The sequence below is a fragment of the Podarcis pityusensis genome (assembly GCF_964106645.2).
Source record: "Podarcis pityusensis genome assembly, chromosome: 11".
NCBI lineage: Eukaryota > Metazoa > Chordata > Lepidosauria > Squamata > Lacertidae > Podarcis > Podarcis pityusensis.
In genome coordinates, this window is record NC_138036.1 from 22771864 (window position 1) to 22798459 (window position 26596).

Sequence of the window (26596 nt, forward strand, 5' to 3'; positions counted from 1 at the left end):
GCAAAGAGGGAAAAGTGAGAGAACAAACCAAGAGATAATGCAGCTTGTCAGGTGTATATTTTTTAGTGCACTCTAGTGGGCTATGCTGCAGGCAATATGTATGTATGACTCGCTCATAACTGCTTTAAGATGCACCGTCGTAATACTGGCATTCTGCTTCTCTGTCTAACTGTTGTACTATGCACACTTAACACGTCAACTGTTCTTGCTTTCCATGGGCAGACTGGGTACTTGCCTCTTGCAAACCACTAAGGCAACCTCACCCCTAATTATGCATATATGCTAATTAGGTCTGAACTGGTTGTGATGAAGAAGCAGACCCTGGAGTTGTACTGGACAGCTTGATGAAGATATCAACTCAGTACGTGGATTTTGAATTGAGATCATGATATGTGGAGGGGTAGGTGTGTCTGACATCCCCTTATAATTCTCTATCTGTAGTCTCACTTAGAATGTCACAACAAAACTGAATTCATCCCTGTTCTGTGGTGGCTCCCTGTTTGTGGAATGCTCTCCCTAGGGAGCTTCTCCTGGAGCCTTCATTACACATCTTTAGGCACCAGGCAAAAGCGTTTCTCTATAGCCAGGCCTTTGAATGATTGAACAATCCATGGCCTTTTAAATGTGCTTGTGAGATCAGGCGTGAGGGGCTTGGTTTGCTTTAGTTTGTTTGTTTTGTTATGTATTTTGTGTTTGTATTTTGTAAATTGATGTTGTGAACTGCCTGTGATTTTCAGGTGATACAAATTTAAATACAAATTTAATAAATAACATAAACTTAAAACCTTATTTCCTTAAACTTCTTCTAATATCCCAATTATGTTTTACGAGTACTCCATTGGCTGCTGTTGTTGTTCAGTCTATACATTAACTGTTTTGCAATGGATATCCTTTTTTAAAAAACAACAACAACAAAACCAATATTACAAATATTTGGCCAGCTTTATTTTGATATAGCTAATAACAGAGATAAAATTATTCTTGCTTCCAAGGCTCTTCATTTTCTCCAACCAAATGCACAGCAGCCAATAATGAACACTTTATTTGCTGAGTGTGGCAATTACTGAGAGATTACGTGACTTCTGCCTATAGTTACATAAGCAAGTTTCCTTTACCGGGGAGTGAAAGGCATTTGAGTTTGGTTTATTTTCTGCTTCTTTGCAAAACAAATCCCTCCACTCACACCAGAAGTCAAAGCCAAATTAGACATGACACTAACAATTGCATGCAATTAACTATATGTAAATAGTTGCAACAGGGAAAGTCTGAGGAGCTTCAGGAATATGGCAAGCGGAGAAGGAAAGTAAAGGAAAGTTTAATTCTCTCTGTCTCTGTTACTCTCCTTATAACATTAAAACCAAAATGCTCAGTCTGAAGCGGCTATCCACATTTCACGGGATGCTGCCTTTGGTGCTAAAGGTACTAAATATCCCAAAAGCAAATAGCAGCTTTGGAGGGGAGATATATTTATTTGTGTTCAAGGCCTTCCTCCAAAGCAGGGGTGCACATACTTCTCATCATTCCTGATCACTGGCTATGTTGGCTGGGGCTGATGGGAACTGTAGTCCAGAAAAATCGGAAGGACTGCAGGTTATGCACCCCTGCTCAAAAGAAAACCAAGGTAGCAAGCATGTCAGTACTAATACAATTAAAGCTTATCAAAAACAGTTCAGAACAACTTTCTAAACATTCATTTCAGCAATGCCAGAGGCAGAATTTTTAGTCATCAAAAGCCTGGATAAGCAGGAATGTTTTAAAACTTCTCCTAAAAGTTTATCAGAGAGACTGACACACCTTACTAGAGAGGGTGTTCTTCAAACACAGCCTTCCTCAAACTCAGCGGTCCAGATGTTTTGAGACTATAATTCCCATCATCCCTGACCACTACTCCTGCTAGCTAGGGATCATGGGACTTGTAGGCCAAAAACATCTGGAGGGCTGAGTTTGAAGAAGTCTGTATGACCGCCACCAAGAAGGCCCTGCCATGGGCCAACTAGACAGCCCCCAGGTCTCCCTTACTGATCAAACAGCCTGAGATGGTGTTGTCAGGATTGGGACCATGGTAACACTTCATATCTCAGTTTCAGAGCTACTTGGGCTTCCCCATAACTGGCCCTCAAAGTCTATGGCCCATGTGCTGGTGGTAGACAGCAAGGTGTTATTGAAAACCAGGTGTCTGGTGTATAACATCTTTAAATGATGTGTTTGTGTTGTTATTACTGTTGAACAAGCCAAATCCCATCATTCTCTGGATTTCGTTGTCCAATTGCTCTGTGGGATCCAAACAATGAGAGCCATTCCCTCCAAGACTACTGAGTAGATTTTATCCTCACTATAGCATTTTCCAAAAGTGCAGCTGTTTGCTGCTCCTCACTTTTCAACAAGAACTTATTATCACAGGTTTTCATACAAATAATGATATGTGGAAATATCATTTCCTGAAACATTTAGACATCATTATTCTCTTTTTATGCCAATTCTACTTGTTATAAACACTGAATAACATACTTCTCTTTTGCAGTTCTATTTTTAAGTGGTTCCTCTTTACTTTTTACACCCATTCTATTTTGTTTTTCTTTAATTTTTACCGTTAAAAAGTTCAGGTTTTAAAGTTTTCTCCTAAGCTATACAGCTTTCCACCCCTTCTCTTTTCGATTTTTAAAAAAACCACTATGTCTTTTTGTGGAGTTTACTTCTTATTATAATATACATTTAAACCTGAATTCAACTTAATTCAAATTCTCTCTGTCTTGGCAGGAACCCTTTCTCCATAGTAGGAAATGGCTAGAAATTTTATCTTGATGTGCCTTTACTAATTAACATCGTGCTTAATTTAAAAGGTTCTCAGCTCCTCTAATCAACTAATCAAAATGCAAGTCACACATGACTGTTGATAGCATTGGCTCTTATCGGGATGTGGTTTCAGACTGACTGTTTTTATATTATGTTGCTCTGACAGCTAGTATTGCCTATTTTTCCAGATCACAGTATAGTTACCCATTATAGCTTCAAAATGTGATTCCTGTTTGTACAACAGAATAATTATTAACTTGGGAAACGTTTTTTTAAAAATACCAGAAAAGCCATGCAAACACTGTGCTCCAAATAGAGTGCTTCTGCTAGGCAATTGATATTTTGCCTCACCACTTGCTACTGTAAACCACTGAAGCAACATGCTGACTACTGGGGGAAATTGAGTTTGTGGTAAACTACTGGAGAAATCACTTTGTTTGCAGGAGTTTTAAGTGATTCAGACAAAAACACCAACGTTTGTTTTGAACATTTTCCACCCAGGCTTTCAACATTACAAGGTCTATACTGTACTACAATATAGTATAGCCTGCTATTCCTACACTGCAACAGGAATTTATTGGTGCACAGTACTGGCTCTGATAGTAAGAAATAAAGAATAGGATAAGCAATGGTCACAACCTAACGCAGTTCTGGGAAACCTTTGGCCCTCCAGCTGTTGCTGAAATACAGCTCCCATCGTGATGGAAAAGTTTGTTTTTGCTGGGCAGGTTGGTTCACCAAGTGTTTTCTTTTTCTTTTTCCCTGCCAGCAAATGGTTAATGAACGGCAGCTTATGATTGGCCGGGGTTCCAGGAGGGGGAGTTGAAAAGGAGAGGATTTGGAGAAACAGTTTTTGGCTGGGATAGAGGTTGGGAGAATAGGTTGGGAGATAGGGAGTGAGAGGAGAGAGAGTTGGTTCTGGGTACTGTAGAAACATCCACACTGAGAAATATATCAAAAGCTAGAGAAAGGTGTCTCTGAGCTTAGTGTGAAGGACAGTGTGTGGTATCCTGTGAGAGTAATAGGCCAGGAATTAACTGGGAGGCTGAGGCTGAGCCAGGAGAAGTAGAAGCTGAGAGGATACAGTCTACTTAGGACTCATTCCAGTCAGGAGGGGATAGATTCTCCCAAACCAGTTAAGAGGGGTGTGGTGATCCCTTGGGTCTGTTACTTGGAGTACCTCAGGAGTAGGGTTGTAAAAGGGGTGTGTAACTGACAGGAAGTACCACCTTGTTTAAGAACCAATGTATTAAGAGGCAACAACTGTGCAACAACTGAGGAAGAACTGAAGTGAAATAACAATATAATCTGAAGTATCCTATGTTTTACCCACATTGTGACATAAACTTCCTTTGTTTAATAAAATCTTTCTTGTTTATTTGATCAAATCCTGCCTGAGACTCCAAATTATTAAGTTTTTCCTCACACAAGTCCCCCATAGGATAATCCGGGGTAGTTTGTAGGAATTTGGGTAATTGGTGTTCTGTGAGGTGGGTGCACTATATTTAAGTGAGGGTGGGCCCAACGGCGCCAGGGGAAAAAAGTGATGTTGCGCCATTGCACCATCAGCTCCAGCAAGCATGGCCAATAGTCAGGGATGATGGGAGTCATAGTTCAACAACATCTGGAAGGCCAAAGCTTCCCCACACCTGACCTAAAGCTTTGCAGAATATTTTTTAGATGATCTGGATTAAGCATTTTTGGGGGGCGGGGGATGAGGAAGTGGCCAGTAAACCATCATTTTTTACAGATTACACATAGATAATACGCTTACCTTTCTGAACACAGTGGTTTAGTATGGGAGCCAAGTTGTTCCGAATGGGTGTTAGTTCTTTTACTTTGGGTCGTTCTAGAATTGCTTGTTGAAAGCTTTCCCCTGAAATGGGAGGAAAATACAGACACACAAATTGTGTTTGTTTTGAAAAGACACTGAGCCTAACAAGGGTGGGATATGGGGGTGAGGGCAGGGGAAAAAGAGGGTGCAGATTGATTCTGTAAGCCCCTTTCCTTTCTCTCACCTCCCAAGTGATCAACAAAGCAGTATTATCCTACATGCAGATAGTGCCGCTGTCTCCCTACCTCAAAGCAGGCATGGTTTATCTTGGGGAAAGGGCATAAGGAAAAAGAGTTATAACAGAAAATAAGAAGAGACCTGCGGGATCAGGTTAAAGACCCATCCAGTCTAGCATCCTGTTCTCATAGTGGCCAATCAGAGGCATATGGCAAGCAGAACATGAGAACAGCAGTATTCTGCCCACCTGTGATTCACAGCAATTGGCATTCAGAGGCATAATGCTTCTTAAAGTGGTGTTAGGGTACAGCCATCATGGCTAGTAAACACATCCTAGACCCGCTAGCTAGCATAATAAAAAACACAGGCAATTGCTCACATTACATCTAGTTTGGCCTTAAATTTCAGGAACTCCATAAGAGCTTTGCAGTGACAGCAAAATATGGGCTTTTTAACCCATGATGAACATGTACCCCAACTGCACTTTAGGTTTTGTGATACCTTGTAAGATCTGCACCATGAACAACAGTCCAGTGCTCACCAGTTGTGATACTAAAATGTACCAGGATGGCCAATTTTTGCTATAGAATGTGAGCCAAGGAACTAGTTCTCAGCAGAGATCTCACCAGTGTAAGCTTACAGCTTTCATGAGTTTCCATTCCAATTTTTGAAAGTATCAATTGAAATATAACAGATTGTGCATGCTTGAGCCATGATATTCACGAAAGCAATCCAAGAGAAATTGCCTGTGCCAGTGGTAAAACTGTGCAACACATAATCCCACAGCACTAACCACAGACACTGTCATTGGAATAAATGCCGGTTCTAAATCCAGTAAGTGTTCATTTCTAAAAACACAAACCAGAAGCCATTCCAGATGCCTTGCAGATACACACAACCATTTGCTATTATTTTGTGGTTGTGTTTTATGATATACAGTGGTACCTTGGTACTTGAACAGCTTGGCTCCTGAACAAATTGGCTCCTGAACACCACAAACCTGGACGTAAGTGTTCCGGTCTGTGAACATTTTTCAGAAGCTGAACATCCAACGCGGCTTCCGCTTGAGTGCAGGAAGCGCCTGCAGCTAAACGGAAGCCATGCCTTGGTTTCTGAACGGTTTCAGGAGTTGAACGGACTCCCAGAACAACAGTTCAACAACCAAGGTACCGCTGTATATTTAAAATATTCAAACTCATCCATCCCAGCTAAAAAACCTGGCTGGGAAAATGAAACAATTATTACCAGGTTCCTAATAACTGTGAAGTTTGGTGCCAGATGAATAGAAAGAAGGATGGTATTTCACAAATGGAGACATTAGTACATGTGCAAATCCACTCCCCATTAATTTAGATATCTGTATGGAATAAAGGCTTACATTGTAACTTGGCCATCCATGCATGATGGTAACAGAAGGTGGCGCTAAATTAAGAATTTGATTATTAAAAACAAACAAAACTGTAATTTTTATTACTGAAAAGTAATATAAAAGGAATGAAATGGTATTATAGTAATGCTATGGCTAGACCAGTGCTTGGAATGGATCTGGCCTTATTTGAAACAAAACCATCCTACTTCCTTGATCCCCTGGTTTGAGTATTGGGAACTAAAAGAGTATATGCATTATTATGTCCAAAAAGGGGACGGATGACGAGTGTGTGGAAGAGAATGCTGTGTACTGTGTAGGGTTTATTCATTCCCACTTCTGAAGAAAAAAGCCACAGTTCAGCTTAATAGGGGCTTGACTCTTCAGTACGGAAACTGTCATACTGAGAACAATAAGCACAGCTCTGACTGCTGCATGCAATGATGCCATTCTAAGCACTTATGGGCCTTCGTGGATCACATGCAATAAATACAGAGAGGAGGGGGGAAATTACCTGATGGAGAATTGGGCAGGTGGGGAAGATGGGGAGGGCACAACAGCACATGACTGGATCTTTCCGGGTACAATCCGCCTATCCATTTATTATCAGAAGGCATTGCTGTCCAGACTTTACATGTGAGTATTTGGTTGGTGTCAACTTTCCAAGGATTGTCCAGGGTTTGACGGCTGCTCCTCTGATCTGACAAATCATGCTCACTTCTGCTTTTTTGGGACTGGTGTACAAAATGGTGGATGTCAGTACCCAAATTCATGCTAGGGGTTGTGTGAGAAGCTGTTAAAAAAGAATGACCCACAGTAATGGGCGGGAGACTCTGGGCTCTTATTGGTGGAAGGCCATTGCAGTCTGAGGGGTTATTCTCTGAGATGAGGTACTTCTTGGTGTCCGCGCTTCTTCGTTTGAAGTCAATCGCTGTGACACATTCCTCAGAGGAGCCTTTGCAGCTGGCATCCATAATGCAGTCAAATGTGGTGATAATGTCATCCACCTCCGAGGTTTCGTCCCTCTGAGATCTCTCTCTTTTCTTGTCTTTTGGGTTTGACTTCCAATCCTCCTTCTTCTTTTTGCAGAAGATTTGGTTAAGCATGCTGAATTTGCCTTCCTTCTTCAGGAATTTATTGTTCTGGTTGGAAACTTGATGGACAAACTCAGATCTTTAAAGAATAATAATAACAATAAGAATAATAAAAAACAAATCCATGGTGAGAAAAGAAAACTATAGCGCTTTAGAATCTCTACTTAAAAAACAAAAACGAAACTTGAGACTTTTGAAAAAATATTTTTAATTAAAATACTATTAAATAAACAATGTCACCCATCATACCCATATTTAAAACATGTAATTCCGCCCACAAATTTATATCCCAACTTTTGCAATTTTCACAAGATCATATACTTCTATTCTCAAAAATCAGGTTTAACACTACTCATTATGTTTATTATTATACAACACCAATTTATCTGCACACACACAAAAACACACACAAACGTACTGAACATACAAAAAGTAATTCAGAGTACTTTAATTCTACCTCTGTTCCTTTAAAAACTAACTTCTGTCTAATATATTTAATCACAGGGATCCATGTCTATAGGTTACTTTTTGCAACATAATCCTGTTAGGTCTTTCAATATAGCTGTTAATTTAAGAATTTCAGTCCATTCCCATAATTTGTGCAATAGTTACTTCCTAAACTTAAAAAGGATGTTTCTACATTTCTGCAGATAAAATTCTTGCAATAGTGAAAGTACACAGAATTAATATTCATTTTTCAACTGGTATGCTATTTTTAGACCTATTGATATGTCTGCTAAGTCATGATAAACATATATCCCAGCAGCATTCTCCAATATTCGAAAAAAGTTTATCTTAAATAAAATGTTACACATAGATAAAGTTGAAGCTCACAAGCTGGTTAAGAGAACCAGCTACATTTATACAATTTTAATGCCTGATCTCAGGATTATGGCATAATGAGATTTTTATTTTTAATCAACAAACAACATAGTTTTGCAGCTCTATAACACTGGGAGTGGGTTCTAGTTTTAACTTTAAAAAACCCCACCAACCAACCAATATCCTAAACTCTGTACGGTTGCAGCAAGAGGATTGTTCTCAAAGTAGTGAGCTTCTGCTAAACCTTTACAGGAAGTGTACTGCAGTTTGCTGAAAATTTATCGGAAAAGAGGCTTAAACATTTTCACTCTCACACTTCACAGCACAGGAAAGAAGGCTAGTTGTAGTCATTAACCGGAGGGTGGGGAAGGGCAGAGAAATGTAATATTCAGAAGACTGGGGGGAAACATTGCTAAATTTCCACCTTCATAGATGACTGTCCTCAAAAATGGAGAGCATATTGATACGAAAGGCACAGAGGATTCATAGTGCATTGCCATTTAGTAGGGCAGTTGTGTGATTGTTAAATCTTGTATCCAGAATGATTTTTTTCAGTACGTGGTGGTATTTTAAAGAAAACCATGAACCTCTTTTGCAAGCGAATCTGGCAGTAACTCAGAACAAATGGACAACCACCACAGCTCTAAGGATGTACCTAATGATGATATGATAGACTCCTTGGGTATACATAATTTTGCCTGCTTCAATTGATCTCTGGCAAAACAGGCTTTGCAGGTTCTTGAAGTACTACTAAAACCTGCAAAACATGTTTGATCAGAAACTATTAAGGGACAGAAAAAAATGAATGTGCATGCAAAGGTAGATCTCTCAAACTGCACTTAGATATCTAAAGAACTCTCTTTTATATATAGTCCGTGACTCTTTGAATGTGATATGTATCAGATTGAGGATTATGTAAACTGAAACCTAATCTAGGGTTTGTTTGTCTGTTCTGAACTTAATTTAGAACAGTGAACAAAGACTGCATGACTGGCTGATTCTAGTCTCACAAATTCCAGTTCAGATTTATAACCTGCCCTTGCTCAGAGATTCCATTGACAGGACTCATTAGCTGAATCCTTCCTGATACCTTTGAAGCAAATTTGTAGCACATTTCTCCCCTCAAAGAATTATGGGCACTGTTTGTTAAGGTTGCTGGGAACTGTAGCTCTGGGAGGGGTAAACTACAGTTCCCAGGATTTTGTGTGTGCTTTAAATGTATGGTGTATATAAAGCCTGGGGTTGCAACTACAAACATATAAAGCAAAAGGTACATTTTTGTTTTATATGTGCGGCACTGATGTGAGAGGAAGGTAGCCTTGTTTGTGTTCACTACTTGAATGTTAATAAAACCAGTGCCTTTCTCTGATGGAAAGCTAGAGGACTCTCCAGTCAGGAAGTACAACAAAAACTTTATTGTCTCTTTTAAACAAGAGCATAGCAGCACCAACTCCTGACTCCACCCCAGGGGTCAGGAAACTTTTTCAGCAAGGGGCTGGTCCACTGTCCCTCGGACCTTGTGGGGGGGGGGCAGACTATATTTTGGGGGGGAAATGATCCAAGGCACCACAAGCCCCAGTGGCTGCTTACCTGTGTCTTGCGAGCGGCAGGGGCTGGCGGTGGCGGGACAATGAGCAGCCGCGAAAGGGCTCCGGAGAGGGGCTGCTTAAAATGGTGGCCGCTTGAGCACTGCTGCTGCTGGCACCAACAAAGCCCAGCCCCCTTCCTCCTCTAGGCAGGGCGGGGAGAAGATAGGAGGAGGGAGGGAGGAGGTGCTGCCGCCACCGTGTGAGGGAGAGGGAAAGAACGTGTGTGCTGGCAATCCATGCGGCGATTCCCGGACCGTCCATGGGCCAGATCCAGAAGGCAATTGGGCCTGATCCGGCCCATGGACCTTAGTTTGCCTACCCATGCTCCACCCAGATGCAATTAAGTGCAATGAAACCTAGTGACTAAACTATATAATGACAGTGTCCTCACAACTTCTAAATTAGGGATGGGGAACCTGTGACCTTCCCAATATTGGTGAACTTCCACCTGCCTCAGGGCTGTGGTCAGGGATGATGTAGTTCAACACCCCTATTCTAAGCTTTAGTGGAAAGTACTTGAGGCTAAAAACACAATAACACAATATGAAAATAGTTCTCAAAATGGCACTGGTATTGTGGAGAGTTTTGTTAATCATCACAAATGCTGTTACAACTAGGGATGAGGAAGAAATTTGATTCAGGTTCTCATTTAAAGCAGAATCTATCAAATTCACACTTTCTAAAGCAATATGCAAACTGACACATGGCTATTGCTTGAATTTTGCCTTTATCTGAATTTTACCATGCAGTTTGCCAACCAATGTTTACAAAAATACATATATTAGAGGTAAATGTTCATGAAAGTGACCATATTGGTGAGAATAACATGGAAAATCACATTATATTAAGAGAAATAGCTTGCAAAAATATGAACATTAGTCAAAACTGAACATAAAATGTGTTTGTTGGGAGAAATTAACTGTAAAATGCTGATGAATTTTCAGGAGGGTTTTCTTTCTTTTTTTTTTTTTAAATGACCTCACAGAATAGTTTCAACTCAAAAATAGAATCTGGAAAAGTGACATAGCTCAGTGATATAGCATCTGCTTTCCATACAGACGGGTGCCAAGTTCAATCCCTGCCATCTCCAGGTAGGGCTGTGAGAGACTCATGTTTCGTTCTCTGAAGGGGTGCTGCCAGCCAGTGCCAACAACACCAAGCTAGTGGACCAATGGCCTGACTCAGTATAAGGCAGCTTCCTATGTTCTTTGCAACTCAGTTTGCAATGGTGTGGCTATTACGTTGGGTGGGAAGTGGGGAAGCAGGGTGAAGGTCCTCAGGGAAAGAAGAGAAGAAGAAGAAGAAGAGTTTGGATTTGATACCCCACTTTATCACTACCCTATTTTATCACTACCCTAAGGAGTCTCAAAGTGGCTAACAATCTCCTTTCCCTTCCTCCCCCACAACAAACACTCTGTGAGGTGAGTGGGGCTGAGAGACTTCAAAAAAGTGTGACTAGCCCAAGGTCACCCAGCAGCTGCATGTGGAGGAGCGGAGACGCAAACCCGGTTCCCCAGATTACGAGTCTACCGCTCTTAGCCACTACACCACACTGGCTCTCAAAAACTACAGTAAGGGGTTACAGTAAGGAAAACTACAGTAAGGGACAACCTGATAAGCTCCAAGGTTAAAATTCTTCCTATTTGCTATTTTGGGAGAAGTGAAAAGGGAAGGTTTTTACCTGTTCTCTTGGGACAGCAGTTTGATGCATGCTGTGTGCCCACAGTACATAGCATAGGTCAGGGGGGTGTTCTCATTGATGTCTCTTGGGCTGCAATCCACCCCCAGTTGTAACAAGGCCTTTACACAGTCAGCTTTTCCTGCTGCTGCAGCCCAGTGCAAAGGTGTCCTAGAGAGCAGAAAAACAAATCATTTTATAGCTTTGTGCTGTTTAAATTCAGACGAAAACAACCAGCTGAGGAGGTGGAGCACCTCTATGGAGTCAGGATTTTTGAGGCATGGCAACTGTTCATTTTAATGCAATTACATGTCAGAGGCAACATAGTAGTTCACCACTTCCTACAAAGCACGACTTTGTAAGATTCCTGGAGCTCATGAGATGCAATCAGGTCCAGTTAATCTTCTTGATACTTGCCTGTGAAATACCACCTCCATTGTTCCTCTGACTCTACTTCAAAAGAGTTGAATTTGAACATTAAGCAGCCAAAGAAACCTGGATTTAGGCAGCACAGCCAATATTATATTTGCAGATCTCACACATGGATGTAATTTGAGATTTGCCAGTAGGACTTTGTCCTGAGATCAAAGTTTTGCATCACAGCACAAATATTTGAAGATTGAATTCTCTGTGTTAAATTGTGTTTTGGAGAGAGGTTTGTTTTTTTAAAAAGTTTGTTTATTATTTCTGCATTCAACTTTTACATGGGGCTCCTAACGGTCTCCAATCCAGAAAAACTACCCAGTCCACACCTGCTTAACCTCAGTGCTCCAAGATCATTTACATGAGCTTTACTTTATTTTATAAAATGGATATTATATGCTTTTACACCATAGTGTTAAAGCATTCTTAACAATTAAAAAAAAAGATCTCCTTATATCTTGAAACTCTTTTTTAAAAATTATAAAATATTTCTATACTGACTTTTGGTTCTAAAAACACAAATGCTTATCTATTGTGGGCTTTTCTTCTTTTTACAGTAGACTTTTTAAAATAAAATGAGAGCTTCTGGGACCTAGGGAGGCCATGCGCTCCATGTTACAGGGGACTGTCCTCTATTTGAAGGGCTGTCAGAAGACAGCTCCCAATTTGAAGGAGCCCTCTGTTTGAAAGGGCAAAAGCCTACCTGAGATTCCTATCGTCTACCCTGTAAACCTTTCCCTTTTAAACCCCAGACGTGCAAGAAGCACTTCCTCCTTTACCTTATTACTTATTAGATAATAACTCACAAACCTCCTCCCTATTGAGCCGTGGTGCCACAAAATCAACTCTGGCCAACATTTAAGCAAACAACATGTTAAGAAACGCCTTCCAAAAACACTTGCTTTTTCTCCTTTACAGAACCGTAACAGTAAAGGTTAAGGAACCCACTTGCTGAGTTGTTGCTGAGCAAGGAGGATCCATGGAGAGTATCATTTCATTAGGGGACACGTTTCATAAGAAAGCCGCCAAACCTCCTTCACTGTAGGTCAAAAAACAACGAGGGCCCCTGCCAGAGCTCTGCAGCTCTTTTCAGTTGGTTTCCATGGTCACCTGTCATCCACGTCGAGGGCCTGCAGGTTGCATTCTGGGACTCTAGCCAGCTCACTGATAATGTCGCTGTATCCTGCAGCGGCAGCAATGTGGAGGCAAGTCTTCCCGTTCTCATCGTCGTAGTTTATGATCGACGGACCCTGGCGGTGGCTCAGGATGATAGAGCAAAGGATCCGATTGCCGCTCTGAAAACCAACCATATATGTGTGTGCTTGCAAAGAAGAAGACGTAATGAACAGCAACTCCTGCTCCTACTAACTTTGTGTGTTTGTGATGTTCCCTCATGCACTACAAAGGCATGTGCTTTATATTTAGCTTTCAACCAGTCTGTTAATTAAATTTAAACTGATGTAGCGGGACGCGGGTGGCGCTGTGGGTTAAACCACAGAGCCTAGGGCTTGCCGATCAGAAGGTCAGCGGTTTGAATCCCTGTGACGGGGTGAGCTCCCGTTGCTCGGTCCCTACTCCTGCCAACCTAGCAGTTTGAAAGCACACCAGTGCAAGTAGATAAATAGGTACCACTCTGGCGAGAAGGTAAATGACGTTTCCGTGTGCTGCTCTGGTTCACCAGAAGCGGCTTAGTCATGCTGACCTGGAAGCTGTACACCGGCTCCCTCGGCCAGTAAAATGAGATGAGCGCCACAACCCCAGCGTCGTCCGCAACTGGACCTAATGATCAGGGATCCCTTTACCTTTTTATAGTGTCAATCAGAGTTTGAGACTCACGAATAGAGCATTTTCAGGGGTTTCCCCCCCGCTGAATGGTAACTTGTGCTTTAGAAGACAATTTGTTGTTAACGGTAGGAAAAAATTCCTTTTGGCAGCAGGATAGGTTTTATTACTTGTCTGTTTCCTGCCCTGAGCTTCTTTGGGAGGAAGCGGGGAGGGGGAGAAACAAACAAACAAACAAACAAACAAACAAACAAACAAACAACTGTGAGATGTGGAAATAATATAGTAGTCTCTAATGCAGAGAGTACCACAGCTACCCTTTCTTCATCAAAGTGGTTGCTATGAGTCCAGCGGCGTAGCGTGGGTTATCAGCACCCGGGGCAAGGCAAGTAATTTGCGCCCCCTAACCCGGGGCAAGGCAAATAATTTGCGCCCCCTAACCCGGGGCAAGGCAAGTACAGTAATTTACTCTCCCAAGCAGCAGCAGCAGCGAGGCTTCTCTTTCCCCCGCGCTCTCCTGGAGCTGCCTCTTTTCTTTCCTTTTTTCCCTTTCTCCAAGGCTTTTCGCTTTCTCTCCTTAATTGATTCCTCCTCCACACCGCAGCGTTTCCTAGCTGCTTCCTCCCCCTTCCCCTCTCTCTCCTCCTCGCTCTGCTTGCCTTGCCCTGCACCGGCAGCAGCAGGCGCAGCCAGACCCCCGCCAGCCAGCCCGCCCGCCCGCCCACCCGGCTTCCTCTCCTTTTTTTGCCCGCGGCAGAAGGCTTCGCTCTCCCCCTTCCGCGACCTCCTCGCCAAGCCGAGCGAGCGCGGGCTCCCTAACCCGTGGATTTTAGTAGGGGCAGAGAGCTGCTAGTGCGAGCGCGCCCCCCGCCCATGTTGCGCCCGGTGCGGCCGGCCCCCCTGGCACCCCCCACGCTACACCACTGTATGAGTCCAGCCTTGTTGCTTTATTATTATTAAATTTACTACCTGCCCTTCACTAGTAGGTTCTGGGGCAGATTACAACAATTTAAAATTCAGTATTCAAAACGTTTAAAACAAATTACAGTCACAGTAATAGGGTGGGTCCTCAAAACACACATATCAGGTGTCAAAAGCCATGGTAAAGAGGCATGTCTTCAGCATTTGCTAGAAGCTGTATAGTGAATGTGGCAGCCACACCTCTGCGAGGAGGGAATTCCACAACTTAGGGTTTGCCCCAGGGAAGGCCCTTTCCTGAGGCAGCACCCCACTGAACTTCTGAGGGCAGTCAAACTACCAAGAGGGCTCTCTCTGCTGATCTTAACACCCTGGGGGGGGTGTCTGGGGGGGTGGTCACTCAGATATTTCGGGGCCTAAGTTGTTTAGGGCTTTAATCATTAGTGGGAGCACTTTGAGTTGTGCCCAGAAATGAACTTGGAAGGCAAGGGGCAGCCCAGGAGCCAACAACATCCCAGGATGACAAACCAGAAGATTGATTAGGGGGTGAATCAAGGGAGAATGAGAGATGTTGGGAAAAGTGGTTCTTCAAACCTGAGGAATCAGGGTGAGAATATTCAATCTATTACAATAGATTTGATAAATGCATCCCTCCCTATAACTAGTGCCTTTTAAATCTGTTTTACTTCTCTTAGTCAAATCTTTGCAAAACTGGTGTTAGAAGTGCTTCTGTCGGGTGGGTTGCTTCTGAATAGTGGTAAACGGTCAGTTTATATGTTATCAATGGGAGCCAATGATTAAGTTCTCCTCATAGCTGGAGATCTCTTTATGGTTTTGAATGAGATGCCACCACAGCTTGGAGAACATGACACATTTACAGCGCAAGGGTAGGGCCAGAGAGACTGCAAAAGAGCAGATTTGAGTTTTGAATGTGATACTACAAAGAAAGGGACAGAGAGAGCTATGAGTCAGCTGAAGGTGAAGCTCATTGGAGTCTCCATGTTTCTCTGCAGATCTGCTATTTGTTTGTCTCCACGTAAGCTCTGCTTGAGTATTTGTAAATAGAGCAAACATTACAAAGACACTTTAGGTCTCCACTGCTCTTTTTTATCAAGAGGAATCTAAACCTAGAGTCCATTCTGAGTATTACTGCACCACAAATAAAATATTTTTAATGCCCATTTGAAATACAGTTTTAGATTGCTCAACCATATGTATTTCACCCAGCTCTGCTTATGTCCCCTGGCAGCATCATTAAAAAAAAATGATCCCAATGGGTAGATAGCAAATGATGGCCAGGATCCAATGAACTAGTTTTGTGCTCCCAAAGGGGACTGGAAAAACAGTGCCCTGTCAAGCATAGCAAAACACTTTTAAAACAGATTCAGAAAAGGGATTCACTTTAAGACTTAAGGGCCTGTTGTTCAAAGAAGGAAAAAGCAAGTTAAAAACTTCCTGAGCCAGGTGTGAAGGGGTAGGGGGCCCCTAGGTAAAGGTAAAGGGACCCCTGACTGTTAGGTCCAGTCGTGGCCGACTCTGGGGTTGCGGCGCTCATCTCCCTTTATTGGCCGAGGGAGCCAGAGTACAGCTTCCAGGTCATGTGGCCAGCATGACTAAGTCCCTTCTGGTGAACCAGAGCAGCGAACGGAAGCGCCGTTTACCTTCCCGCCAGAGTGGTACCTATTTATCTACTTGCACTTTGATGTGCTTTCGAACTGCTAGGTTGGCAGGAGCAGGGACCGAGCAACGGGAGCTCACCCCAATGCGGGGATTCGAACCGCCGACCTTCTGATCAGCAAGTCCTAGGCTCTGTGGTTTAACCCACAGCACATCCCCTAGACCCCCCCAAAACACCACCCTTTTAGGGATTTCCCAGATGAGCTTACCAGATAGCAGATGCAACAGGGACAGGTGGAGGCTGGTGGCAGCGGGGGGTGGGTAGCAATGGGGATGAGAGCCCCTGAAAGCAGCAGCTTTACCTCCTGCCATCCAGTTCTCCCTCAGTCCTGTGCTGTGAAGAGAAGCCCTGGGTCAGGCACCTGTAGCTTCCATCTTCAGTTACTTGGATCACCTTTGGGCCTCAATGGACCACCAGAGAGGGACACTAAATTGGAGGCAGACCCCAGAGGCATTGTGGATACTGGTGTTGATGGCAGCTGTAGCTGCCTGGCTTGGCACTTCTCTGTTCATGCTGGGCATTTGTTCAAATACACTATGTGCCGGTGGGGGACCTGGCTGAAGCCTTTGCGCAAATGTATATTTTTGGATCTTAGCAGGTGTCTTTTAAGCCAGTGGTACATTCCATTTCCACCCCTCTTTCAACCACAAGCCAGTGATTTTACATTTCTTTTTATTAAGCAGCCTTTGTGGTGAGCCGGTTTGTACAAAGGTGAATCATTTCTTTGAATGTTGAAGGTAGCTGTGGGTGTATGAACGTAACTCACGCTGACATATTCAAAACAAACAGTGACATAATTCTATGCCTTTTTATAAGAGGCGAAATAATTCTTTTTTTAAAAAAAAATCTGTCCTTATGGCCAAATCCTGGTCGCATTCTTTCCTCTGCTTCCCTAACTACAAATGGTGTGTCTGAGAAACAAAACTGGATGAACTCTTAAGAAAAAGGTTCTATAGATCCCCAGGCAGATTTGGGATCCTGAGAAATATATACTTCCCATGCTCATCTTACAGATTACAGTGGTACCTTGAGTTAAGTACTTAATTTGTTCTGGAAGTCCATTCTTAACCTGAAACTGTTCTTAACTTGAAGCACCACTTTAGCTAATGGGGCCTCCTGTTGCCGCCGCACCACTGGAGCACAATTTCTGTTCTCATCCTGAAGCAAAGTTCTTAACCTGAGGTACTATTTCTGGGTTAGCGGAATCTGTAACCTGAAGCGTATGTAACCTGAGGTACCACTGTACTCATTTGTTGTTGTTGTTTTTACTTTCAGTGGTTTCACATTATGGAACACAACAGGATCAAATGAAGAGACACATTTGCTTTTGACAACCGTACTATACCTGGACTGCCCAGTGAAGAGCTGTTTTAAAATCTTTGTCCACCAACACCGGATCAGCTCCTTTATGCAGCAAAATTTGCGTGTGCTGGGGTCGATTGTGGAACGCAGACCAGTGAAGAGACGTCATCCCCTGAAAATCACAACCGAGGACATCAAAGCTTGGGGCAATGCATGACAGCCCTAGAAGTAGGGATAATAAGGTTATGAAACAACAGATCTGCCTATGTCTATGAGGGAGCCAAAAGCAACCGCCATCCTGCCTGGACCTAGCACTACCTCTGTGGAGACTGTGCACTGATTTACAGGGGGTGGTGTGGTGGTATTCACACCCCTGATTCACACCCCAAAGGCCTTTGCCTGCCTGGAATGTGTCTTTGAACTCTGGGGATGCCTATTCCTGTCCCGGATGGAGGTTAGAGGGGCGTGTGAATGTGTGGTGAAAGTAGCCCATTGGACAAAAGTAACATTTACATTAATTGCTGCACCCACTTTTGCCCCTGTCCCTGGTCCAGCATGTGGCCTTGAGATGGTTGCCCAGTAGCCCTCAGGAGAAAAAGGTTCCCCAACCCTGACCTAGTGCAACAAACCCACTTTTAAAAAATCACCCTGGCCTTTGGGGGGGGGGTTAGGAAAGTAACAGAGCTATGCACTGAAAAGTGTGAGATTCCTGCATTTCAGGGGATTTGATTAGATGACTCTTGGGGTCCCTTCCAAGTCCACAGTTCCATGATTCTATGAATGGATGATTAATGGGAAGATGTGCAAACACCCAGTCACCATAACAGGATGAATGCTCATTGTGCAATAATCACCCCATAAACAAACTAGAATTAAAGCTCAATAAAGCCAAGCAGAGTCTAACCACTGTGTAAGATTTGTGTGAGCAAATCAGGATGAATGATAAACAGGTTATCTCACTGGGCCTTGTGCCTCAACCCAGCACTCCTTGGCCATGCTTAGTCCTCATTGGGCTTTTTTAACCCCCCCCCCCTTTTTTAATGTCCGCAAATCTGGGTGTTTTCCTGATTCTGCTAATACCTCCCTATTGTGCATGGCGCCATTATGGCTACATAAGCAATGGCACAGATCTCTGAATATAGAGGCAACTGTAATGATGTGTGCCTCCCAATCGCCAATCGATGAGAGACTCCAGGGTGTCAGTGCTTACCCAGGGTGCAGTTTCCTTGGAATGGAGACTAAGAACTCAGCTAGATTGGTAAATAAAGAGTGTTTTATATGCGTGGTACATGCATTATAACACTGTGACACCAGATGGCACTGTGGAGTTCCATTTTTGCCAACGCGATTTCTCATACAAAGTTTACAGTGTGTTTTCCTGAAACACTTCTTTGATGTGTCTAGCTCGAGCCTAGGATGGCTTTATTTGTACACATACTGTATACAACCTGAACATAGGATGGAAGGGATCACAGCATTAACACTGCACAGGTCTTGCTTCCGCATTAGGTTCCCTGAGCACAGAGCAAGACAAGTCTCTGTGTCTCTAGCTTCCAGCATAAGCCAAAACTCACATAAACACAGCTCTCCTTCACCTATTGTTATCCCTCTTAGGATGACATGGCAGCCAGCCAGGTGAGCTGAGAAAAGGCCCACTCATTTGTCTCTATGGCCACAGGGCAATCAATCTTTTTGGACATGTAAATGGAAGTACTTAACTTGCCAGCTAAGGCCATTATTTTACAAAGAAACTGGTCTGACCAGTTCAGCAGGTTTCCTCATATAGCTTATAACCTCACAAATACAGGATCACATGTTTGGAAGGGACCTACTGATAACATCCAGACTGACCCCCACAAACTATAACAGTATTTCCGTGTGTTCAATCCTAGTTTACAGTCATTGAAAAACAGTTCTGTTGGCTTGTTTCACCAAGCATGGTGTAGTCTGGACAGAAAACAACAATGGCCAAGTGCAGGGCTTTTTTTTCATCCGGAACTCACTGGAACTCAGTTCCGGCACCTCTCAGTTGGGCGCCGTTGCCATTATAAGAGAACAAGGGAAGCATTCATGGTGACTTCCACACCTCTTTCTCTAGAAAAAGCAGTGGCCAAGTGGATGCTAAATGTCTGTGTGAACCAACCCTCAGATTAATAATAATAATAATAATAATAATAATAATAATAAATAATAATAATAATATTTTATTTATATCCTGACTTCCCCAGCCGAAGCCAGGCTCAGAGTGGCTAACAATAGTAAAATGATACAACATTCTAAAATCATTTCATTATAAAATCAGTTCAAATCAGATTAATGGCAACCATTGGGCTAGAGTTAAGCATGAAACACTCCTTCACCCATCAATAACAATCTTTATACACCACACAACAATTTAGGGGATACTAGTTTGCTTACCTCATTGTCCTGGTGGTTGATTTCGCTGAGATCCGATTGCTGTAGCAGCACAGATAAAAGCCTGAGGAGGACAAAGTGACATTCCACGTCAAAATAAAAGGCAAAACAAAATTCAGAGAAAGTCATGGTCCCATTTCAGTAAGGACGAAGCACCTTTATGTCATAGTGACATAACAATTAAACATGTGCCTAGCTTTCACTTCACGAAGTCAATGGAACCTAAATGTACTTAACTTTATTAATTGTTTGAGTTTCTATGCTTTTGTCACGGCCTTTGACAAGCACAATAAACTTACTGAAGCTTTAATTAAACAATGTTTTTAACAGTACTGTATAAGCCTAAAAGCTAGAACCTTAGAGTCAATGGCCTTGTTCACATACTTCCCCAAATATGGTTCAGATCCAGTGTCACATTATCACACTGTGTTAAAAAATAAGAAATAGTACCCATGTAGAAAACGAAACAGAAAAAAAGATATTGTGTACATTACAAGAAGGGGGGATGGACAACTTGTTATTGTAGTTAACCAGACCTTGTTTCTTTTTCTTTTTTGTGTCTTCCTCTGCACTTGTATTTTATTCTTTTTATTTTTCAATAAAGAATATAAAATAAATAAAAAATTATCACACCACCAATGATAAAGACTCTCCTCCTGCAAAGAGGGGAGGGGTAGTGGGCGGGAGCCGATCTCCGCCTCAAGCAGGGGGCGTTAGCCCCCTGCCACCCACTCACCTGGCTGGCACACCACGCCCACGGGCAAGCGTCCAACCAGGTGGCTTGAGGGGGTGTGGACGGCAGCTTAACTTGCTGCTGCGCCAGCCACGCGGCCTCACTTTTCGCTGTCCCGTCGCGAGTCGAGCACTCCTCCCTCTATAGTCCCTTGCTAAAGGGGAGAAAGCAACTGGCTTAGCATTATGTGCAAACCAGGGCTTATGGTTTTTCTCCAAACAAAGAAGAAGCCAGGGGTCATCATTGGTTTCCTGTTCATGGTTTATTTGGGTGAAACAAAGCATGAGTGCTGGCTGACACATCAGGTTAAGGCAACTGCTCCAGGATTTGTTTTCTTACTCTAGGATAGGCATGTCAAAGCAGGGAATGCTCAAGTTGTGTGCACTAGTGTGCCTCTTGTTCTCAAGTTAAATTATCTGACTATGTCCAGGGCCGGATTAAGACCTTGAGAGGCCCTAAACACCTGAAAGATTTTGGTGCCCCCCTATATATCAAATTCAAAATATAAACAATAATAAACCACAAAATATTTTTTTTTTAAAATGAAACAAACCTACAGTACAGTGGTACCTCGGGTTACATACGCTTCAGGTTACATATGCTTCAGGTTACAGACTCCGCTAACCCAGAAATAGTACCTTGGGTTAAGAACTTTGCTTCAGGATGAGAACAGAAACTGTGCTCTGGCAGCGCAGTGACAGTGGGAGGCCCCATTAGCTAAAGTGGTGCTTCAGGTTAAGAACAGTTTCAGGTTAAGAACGGACCTCCAGAACGAATTAAGTACGTAACCCGAGGTACCACTGTACGACGGAAAATAGATCTTCATGGATATGAATGCCACCATTAGGAAAAATCTACAGTATATAACTATAGACTTGCCCCAATTCAGCAATATACTCCAGGATGTTTGGTTTTTTTGAGTTACCTTTTGGTGGTAAGAGATATGGCAAGAGAGGCATTAATTTATTGCAATGTGAATTTTGCATTTACCATAACATCAAACTAAGGTTTAGCACCATGGGAACAACAAGTCCTGTTTCACATGCTTCCTTCTTGCATGTTCCAGTTCAAATAGTTATTTAGACAAACCATACCTTGGCTGTACTACAGCTGAACTGACAAATTTGCACTTGCCCACCAAACCAAGTTTGCAAACCACATTTTGAAGATGGTTTGTGATCCTGGTTTGTAGGGCTTATGTAAACCACAGAGAGGGCTCCAACACTGTTGTTCTATGAGCAGAAGGGAGTTCATGAAATGAGAACTATTCTTATGAAACAGATCCACCCATGTGTGTAACTATCTTTCCATGAATGGAAAATGAATTGGGATTTTCAAATGGTCATGTCAATCACTCAAAAACAGCAATTGTGTTAGGAGAAAGATAGAAAGGGTGGCTTGGATCCTAACTTTCTTTCCATCCATGGAACAGAGTTCATGTTCATGCATCAAAGTTTATTTTTCTTCCCTTTTCCTGGGCTGCTTCCTGCACCCCCACCAAATGTGGGTAACGTGATGTAACATGACTTAATTTGTTGAATTTATACAAGTATCAGAACACACCCTTTTGCTGCACAATTTGAGATGTCTTAGTGCTGAATTTAGTTGTTTGTTTAATAAAAAAGTTATTAATATTATTATATTATATTTTATTCTGGATACACATTGATTTCTTACATGGACATTGCTGTTTGTGTTCCTTGCCATGTTGAGCAAAGATGAAGAGAAAAACAAATGGTCATGGTGAAGATCTGTGGCATTTCAGCAGTGCTTTCTGGTAATGGAGTGATCATATTCAGAAGATCTAATTTTGCTGATTTGGGCTAATAAGACAGATGAAAAGGAGCTGAACAGCTGGCACACTTCTGCTCCGACCAAAGGTCTGCCCGTTACCATGGGGACTGTAGAAATTTATTTTGCAGGGATCTCTCTGTGTTGCTGCTAAACTAAATTACCACTCCCTTTCCAAATATCAGTGCTGGCTCCTATTCTGTGGATGTTTTATTTAATGATAATGCCCTCTTGGTTGCCTTGAAACCTTCCAAGAGTACTGTTCAAATGATGTGTATAAAGAAGAACAAGGATGCCAGAAAATTAGGAAAGCAACTGAAAATTGAGATTGCTTGAGAGAAGTGGATGGAAGAGGTTTGTGAAGCATAATGGGTGTGTGATACACTCATGGAAGCACGATGTTCAATATTTTCATCAGAGGTAGCACACACGCTGGTAATATCCTGTTTATTTCCTTAAAATGGATTAGGTGTTGTTGCATACATGCGTCCACATCAAGCTGTGCTTTGCACAGAATGAAGCAAGTGCTCCCGTTGCTTCTTGCCTGCTTCAAGGAAATCAATATTAAATTAAATAAGAATGACACTGTCTTTGGTTTTGCATGCATCTGCGTCACAGAAACCAATGGGATTTGCCTGCACAAAATTGTACACAGGATCACAGCCCATAAGAACCACAATAATTCGATGGATTTTCTTGATAACATGAGTATCAAGTGATTTCTTGTTGGTATTGTTAAAAGTTCCATGCAGTGGTTCTCCACAACTGAGGAAAAGTAGTCTCAAGGCAAATCTTAGCTACAGAATTGTACTAACAGCCTTTTGCACAGTGCTGGATGTGGTTGTCTGGAATCGTGGCTGTTTACTTACCATGGCACAATCCTGAAGAAACTAACACAAGGCTTAATTCCCATTTTATTGTTTCTTGTGTGGATTATGTTAATGCCTGGTCATTGTTCACCCAGCAAAGAGACATTTCTAAATAGGAAGAGTATTTGCATGAACTAGTTTTTTCCATATGGAGGCTGTACTCATGAACACTCATTGGTTTCTGCAGTTGCCACAATTGCACTTGTTGCAGAAACTACAGTATATGTGAAGCCCACTGGGATATCCTTCATAGAAATAGTGGCTATATATGTACATCTCTTGGTCACAACTTCTGCAGCAGCACCATACACTTCTTCTGTACTTTGATGTCTGATAAAGAATCAGCCCTGGGATGGTATTTAATGTAAGTTTTAGCCAGAGTAAACCTACAGAAATTGATGGGCATGACCATCATTGATGGTCCATTGATTTCAATAGATCTACTCTGAATAAAACTTGCATGAAATACCACCCCAGGGTTCAAGTACAGCAAGCAACACCACAGCTGTGAAAAGCTTCATCAGCAATCCTTTATGTGCAGTTAATTATTAGTACAGGACGCCCAGGCAGGTAGAAAAGTATGATTAATAATACAAAAAGGCTGAAATTCTAATGAGTCTTATCAACCTCTTTTATTACCTAAGAGGGAACATGTTATAACCACTATGAGCAATAATGAAAAAGCTACAGATTACAGATCTATTAAAAGATTCATTATCTGTAGCTGTCTGGTGATTTCAAAGAGCATACCTGACATTGGGATCAGCAGTGGCAGCATGTAGTGGTAATCTTCCATTTTTATCTGGGATGTTCTGTTTGGCACCATTTCTCAGCAGGCTGACGCAACCTTCCAGCCACCCCTGAAAGTGAATCAAAAGGAAAGAGGCTGTGCAAATTGGAAACTTTTTTGAAAAAATATGTGTACTGGATATGAATTTGTTTTAACAATATTATTTTTTTTTAAAAAAGGTAACAGTGCAATCTGTACATGACTACTCAGAAACAAGTCCCATTGATTCCAGCATGTCTTACTCCTAGGTAAGATGTAGATGTAGGACTGCAATCTATATCTCTAGGTTTGGGACCTAAATGCTGAGTTAATTGACATCTGGCACTCTTAAGACCTCAGAGGTTGTGCTAGTTTGTAGGTCTACCTTCCTTGATGTTTCATGGCATTACATCCACTGAAGCAGGGGTTCTTAACCTGTGGTCCATAGAACTAGGGGGGGGGGGCATTGGTGGGGGTCCATGAACACAATGCAAAAAATGATTTCCAGTGCAATGAAATAATTTATAGTAACCCGGAGGAAGAATCTATAGGACATGTCCTTCTGTTTTGCAATTTCTAGTTCCGCAGCATATGATTACCGAATGACAGTTTTTCTGACGAAGAGATATTCGACATAACGCTGGACAAAGGAAATATTTACTTCAGAAGATGATGTGTGTGCTTAAAAAAACACCCTAGTGGAGCTGTTGCAAGTTTAACAAATGCATTTTTAATGACATCTCATTTAAACTGTCAGCAGTCCCTTTGACAATGTCGTATTTTGCCAGTATTAATCATATGCTATAATAGTTCCAGAATGCTGCTTTTTTGTTGTTGACATTTCCTAAAAACTATGTACAGAGGAAGGAAAGCTCCATACCAGGTAGGTTGCCAGAGATAAACTAGTGCGCCCACATGCATCTTGGGTGTTGATATTGGCTCCCATCTTCAGCAGTAATTTCACTGTATCAAGCTGGCGTCCTGAGACAGCGTGCATCAAGGGAGTACAACCTTGGAAAGGAAAAAATGTATTTCGTTTAAGGCACAGTACAAAAACAGAGATGCAGGTGGTGCTGTGGGTTAAACCACAGAGCCTAGGACTTGCTGATCAGAAGGTCGGCGGTTTGAATCCCCGCGACAGGGTGAGCTCCCGTTGCTCGGTCCCTGCTCCTGGCAACCTAGCAGTTCGAAAGCATGTCAAAGCGCAAGTAGATAAATAGATACCGATCCGGCGGGAAGGTAAATGGCATTTCCGTGTGCTGCTCTGGTTTGCCAGAAGCGGCTTAGTCATGCTGGCCACATGACCCAGAAGCTGTACGCCGGCTCCTCGGCCAATAAAGTGAGATGAGCACCACAACCCCAGAGTCAGTCATGACTGGACCTAATGGTCAGGGGTCCCTTACCTTTACCTTTAGTACAAAAACACATGTATAGTATATCAAGTGCTTCGTTTTGCTTTAAAAAGTGCTTGCACTCCTGGAAGTATTGTTACCTCTCAGAGAATCCAATTTCAAACTCCACATAAGTTAGCTATATTATATGACTGTGTTAGTTGACGTGTGTTTGTGTGTATTCATTCTGCACCTGGCTAGTTTGGGGGGGGGGGGAGACGGGAAGGGAAGTAATCTGAGGCAGATACCAAAGTAAATTACACCCACTACCCTTTCAAGATTTTTTATTTTAAACATTAGCAAGAGCTTTCAGGGTGACTTCATGCCTTATCTTACCCACCAGTTGCCCCCATTGGGCAGAATAAATTGGGGGAGATTGGGCTTCAAACTGCTTCACTTAGGGTTGCAGACGATTTGTTTCCTTATTTTAAGTCCTAACTAAAATGCATAAGCCTTTTTGCAAACTAATTGCCCCTATAATTATAACGATAATTTACTTTTTTATCCCACCCTCCTCCCAAAGAAGCCCACAGAATACATTTATTTTCACAAATATATGCATTTTAAAATGTGCCCTTTAGTATATAATTTTTTGTACACCCAACTTGGTTGGAAAACCTCACTGCAAAATTCAGGAATATGCACATTTTGGAAGATGCTTGTATTTCATTTCACGTACTGTATTGTTTGGAAAGTGAAAATGTGGCAGATTTACCTTTAAACTGAATCAAATTTCTCTCCCAACCCTGGGCAAAGGAATCAGTACTGTTGGCTTGAGAATGAGGCAGAGAGATGGGGGTGGGGAACAGGATGTTAGACCCACAAACCGTGGCTTCCTGCAATCCAGAATTCCTCTCACAGCTCTCATGTTGTAGAAGCCCAACATAATAGTCATTCCTGCAACACATATATCTAGTATTCCACATCACTGTTTACCTCCTAAGCCTGTCGTTTGCCCACCATTTTGTCTCTTATCCCTTGTTTATTAATGCACTGATCATTTTGCAAGTTGGCAAATGTTTGCAGTGCAAAAGCTGCACAGAAACCGAATGAGGCAAATCAAAAGCAAAACTGTGGATTGAGGAGCAGCAACCATTGTGGATGGAGCAATGTTTCATGACTGGAAGACCAGCCTCATGACTTTCATTTTTAGGTGCAGCTTTTTTTTTAAT

General features: G+C 42.3%; 1 protein-coding gene and 1 long non-coding RNA gene across 3 annotated transcripts in view; one reads left to right on the forward strand and one right to left on the reverse strand.

Moving 5' to 3' along the window:
- The window catches only part of ANKRD55 (ankyrin repeat domain 55), a 37271-nt gene that overhangs the window by 1761 nt on the left and 8914 nt on the right, over nt 1-26596 (reverse strand). For both annotated transcript variants that reach the window (XM_080972672.1, XM_080972673.1), the window contains 8 exons: nt 24914-25044; nt 24015-24124; nt 19875-19935; nt 17500-17628; nt 12887-13071; nt 11357-11524; nt 6685-7343; nt 4568-4669 (listed from right to left, as the gene is read on the reverse strand). In XM_080972672.1, coding sequence (XP_080828798.1) covers nt 4568-4669; nt 6685-7343; nt 11357-11524; nt 12887-13071; nt 17500-17628; nt 19875-19935; nt 24015-24124; nt 24914-25044 — 1545 coding nt within the window. The remainder of the gene's footprint in view (nt 1-4567; nt 4670-6684; nt 7344-11356; nt 11525-12886; nt 13072-17499; nt 17629-19874; nt 19936-24014; nt 24125-24913; nt 25045-26596) is intronic.
- Nucleotides 4-20498, forward strand: LOC308458457. Its single transcript, XR_013977433.1, has 2 exons — nt 4-400; nt 17430-20498. It is a non-coding gene; the product is annotated as an uncharacterized lncRNA (long non-coding RNA).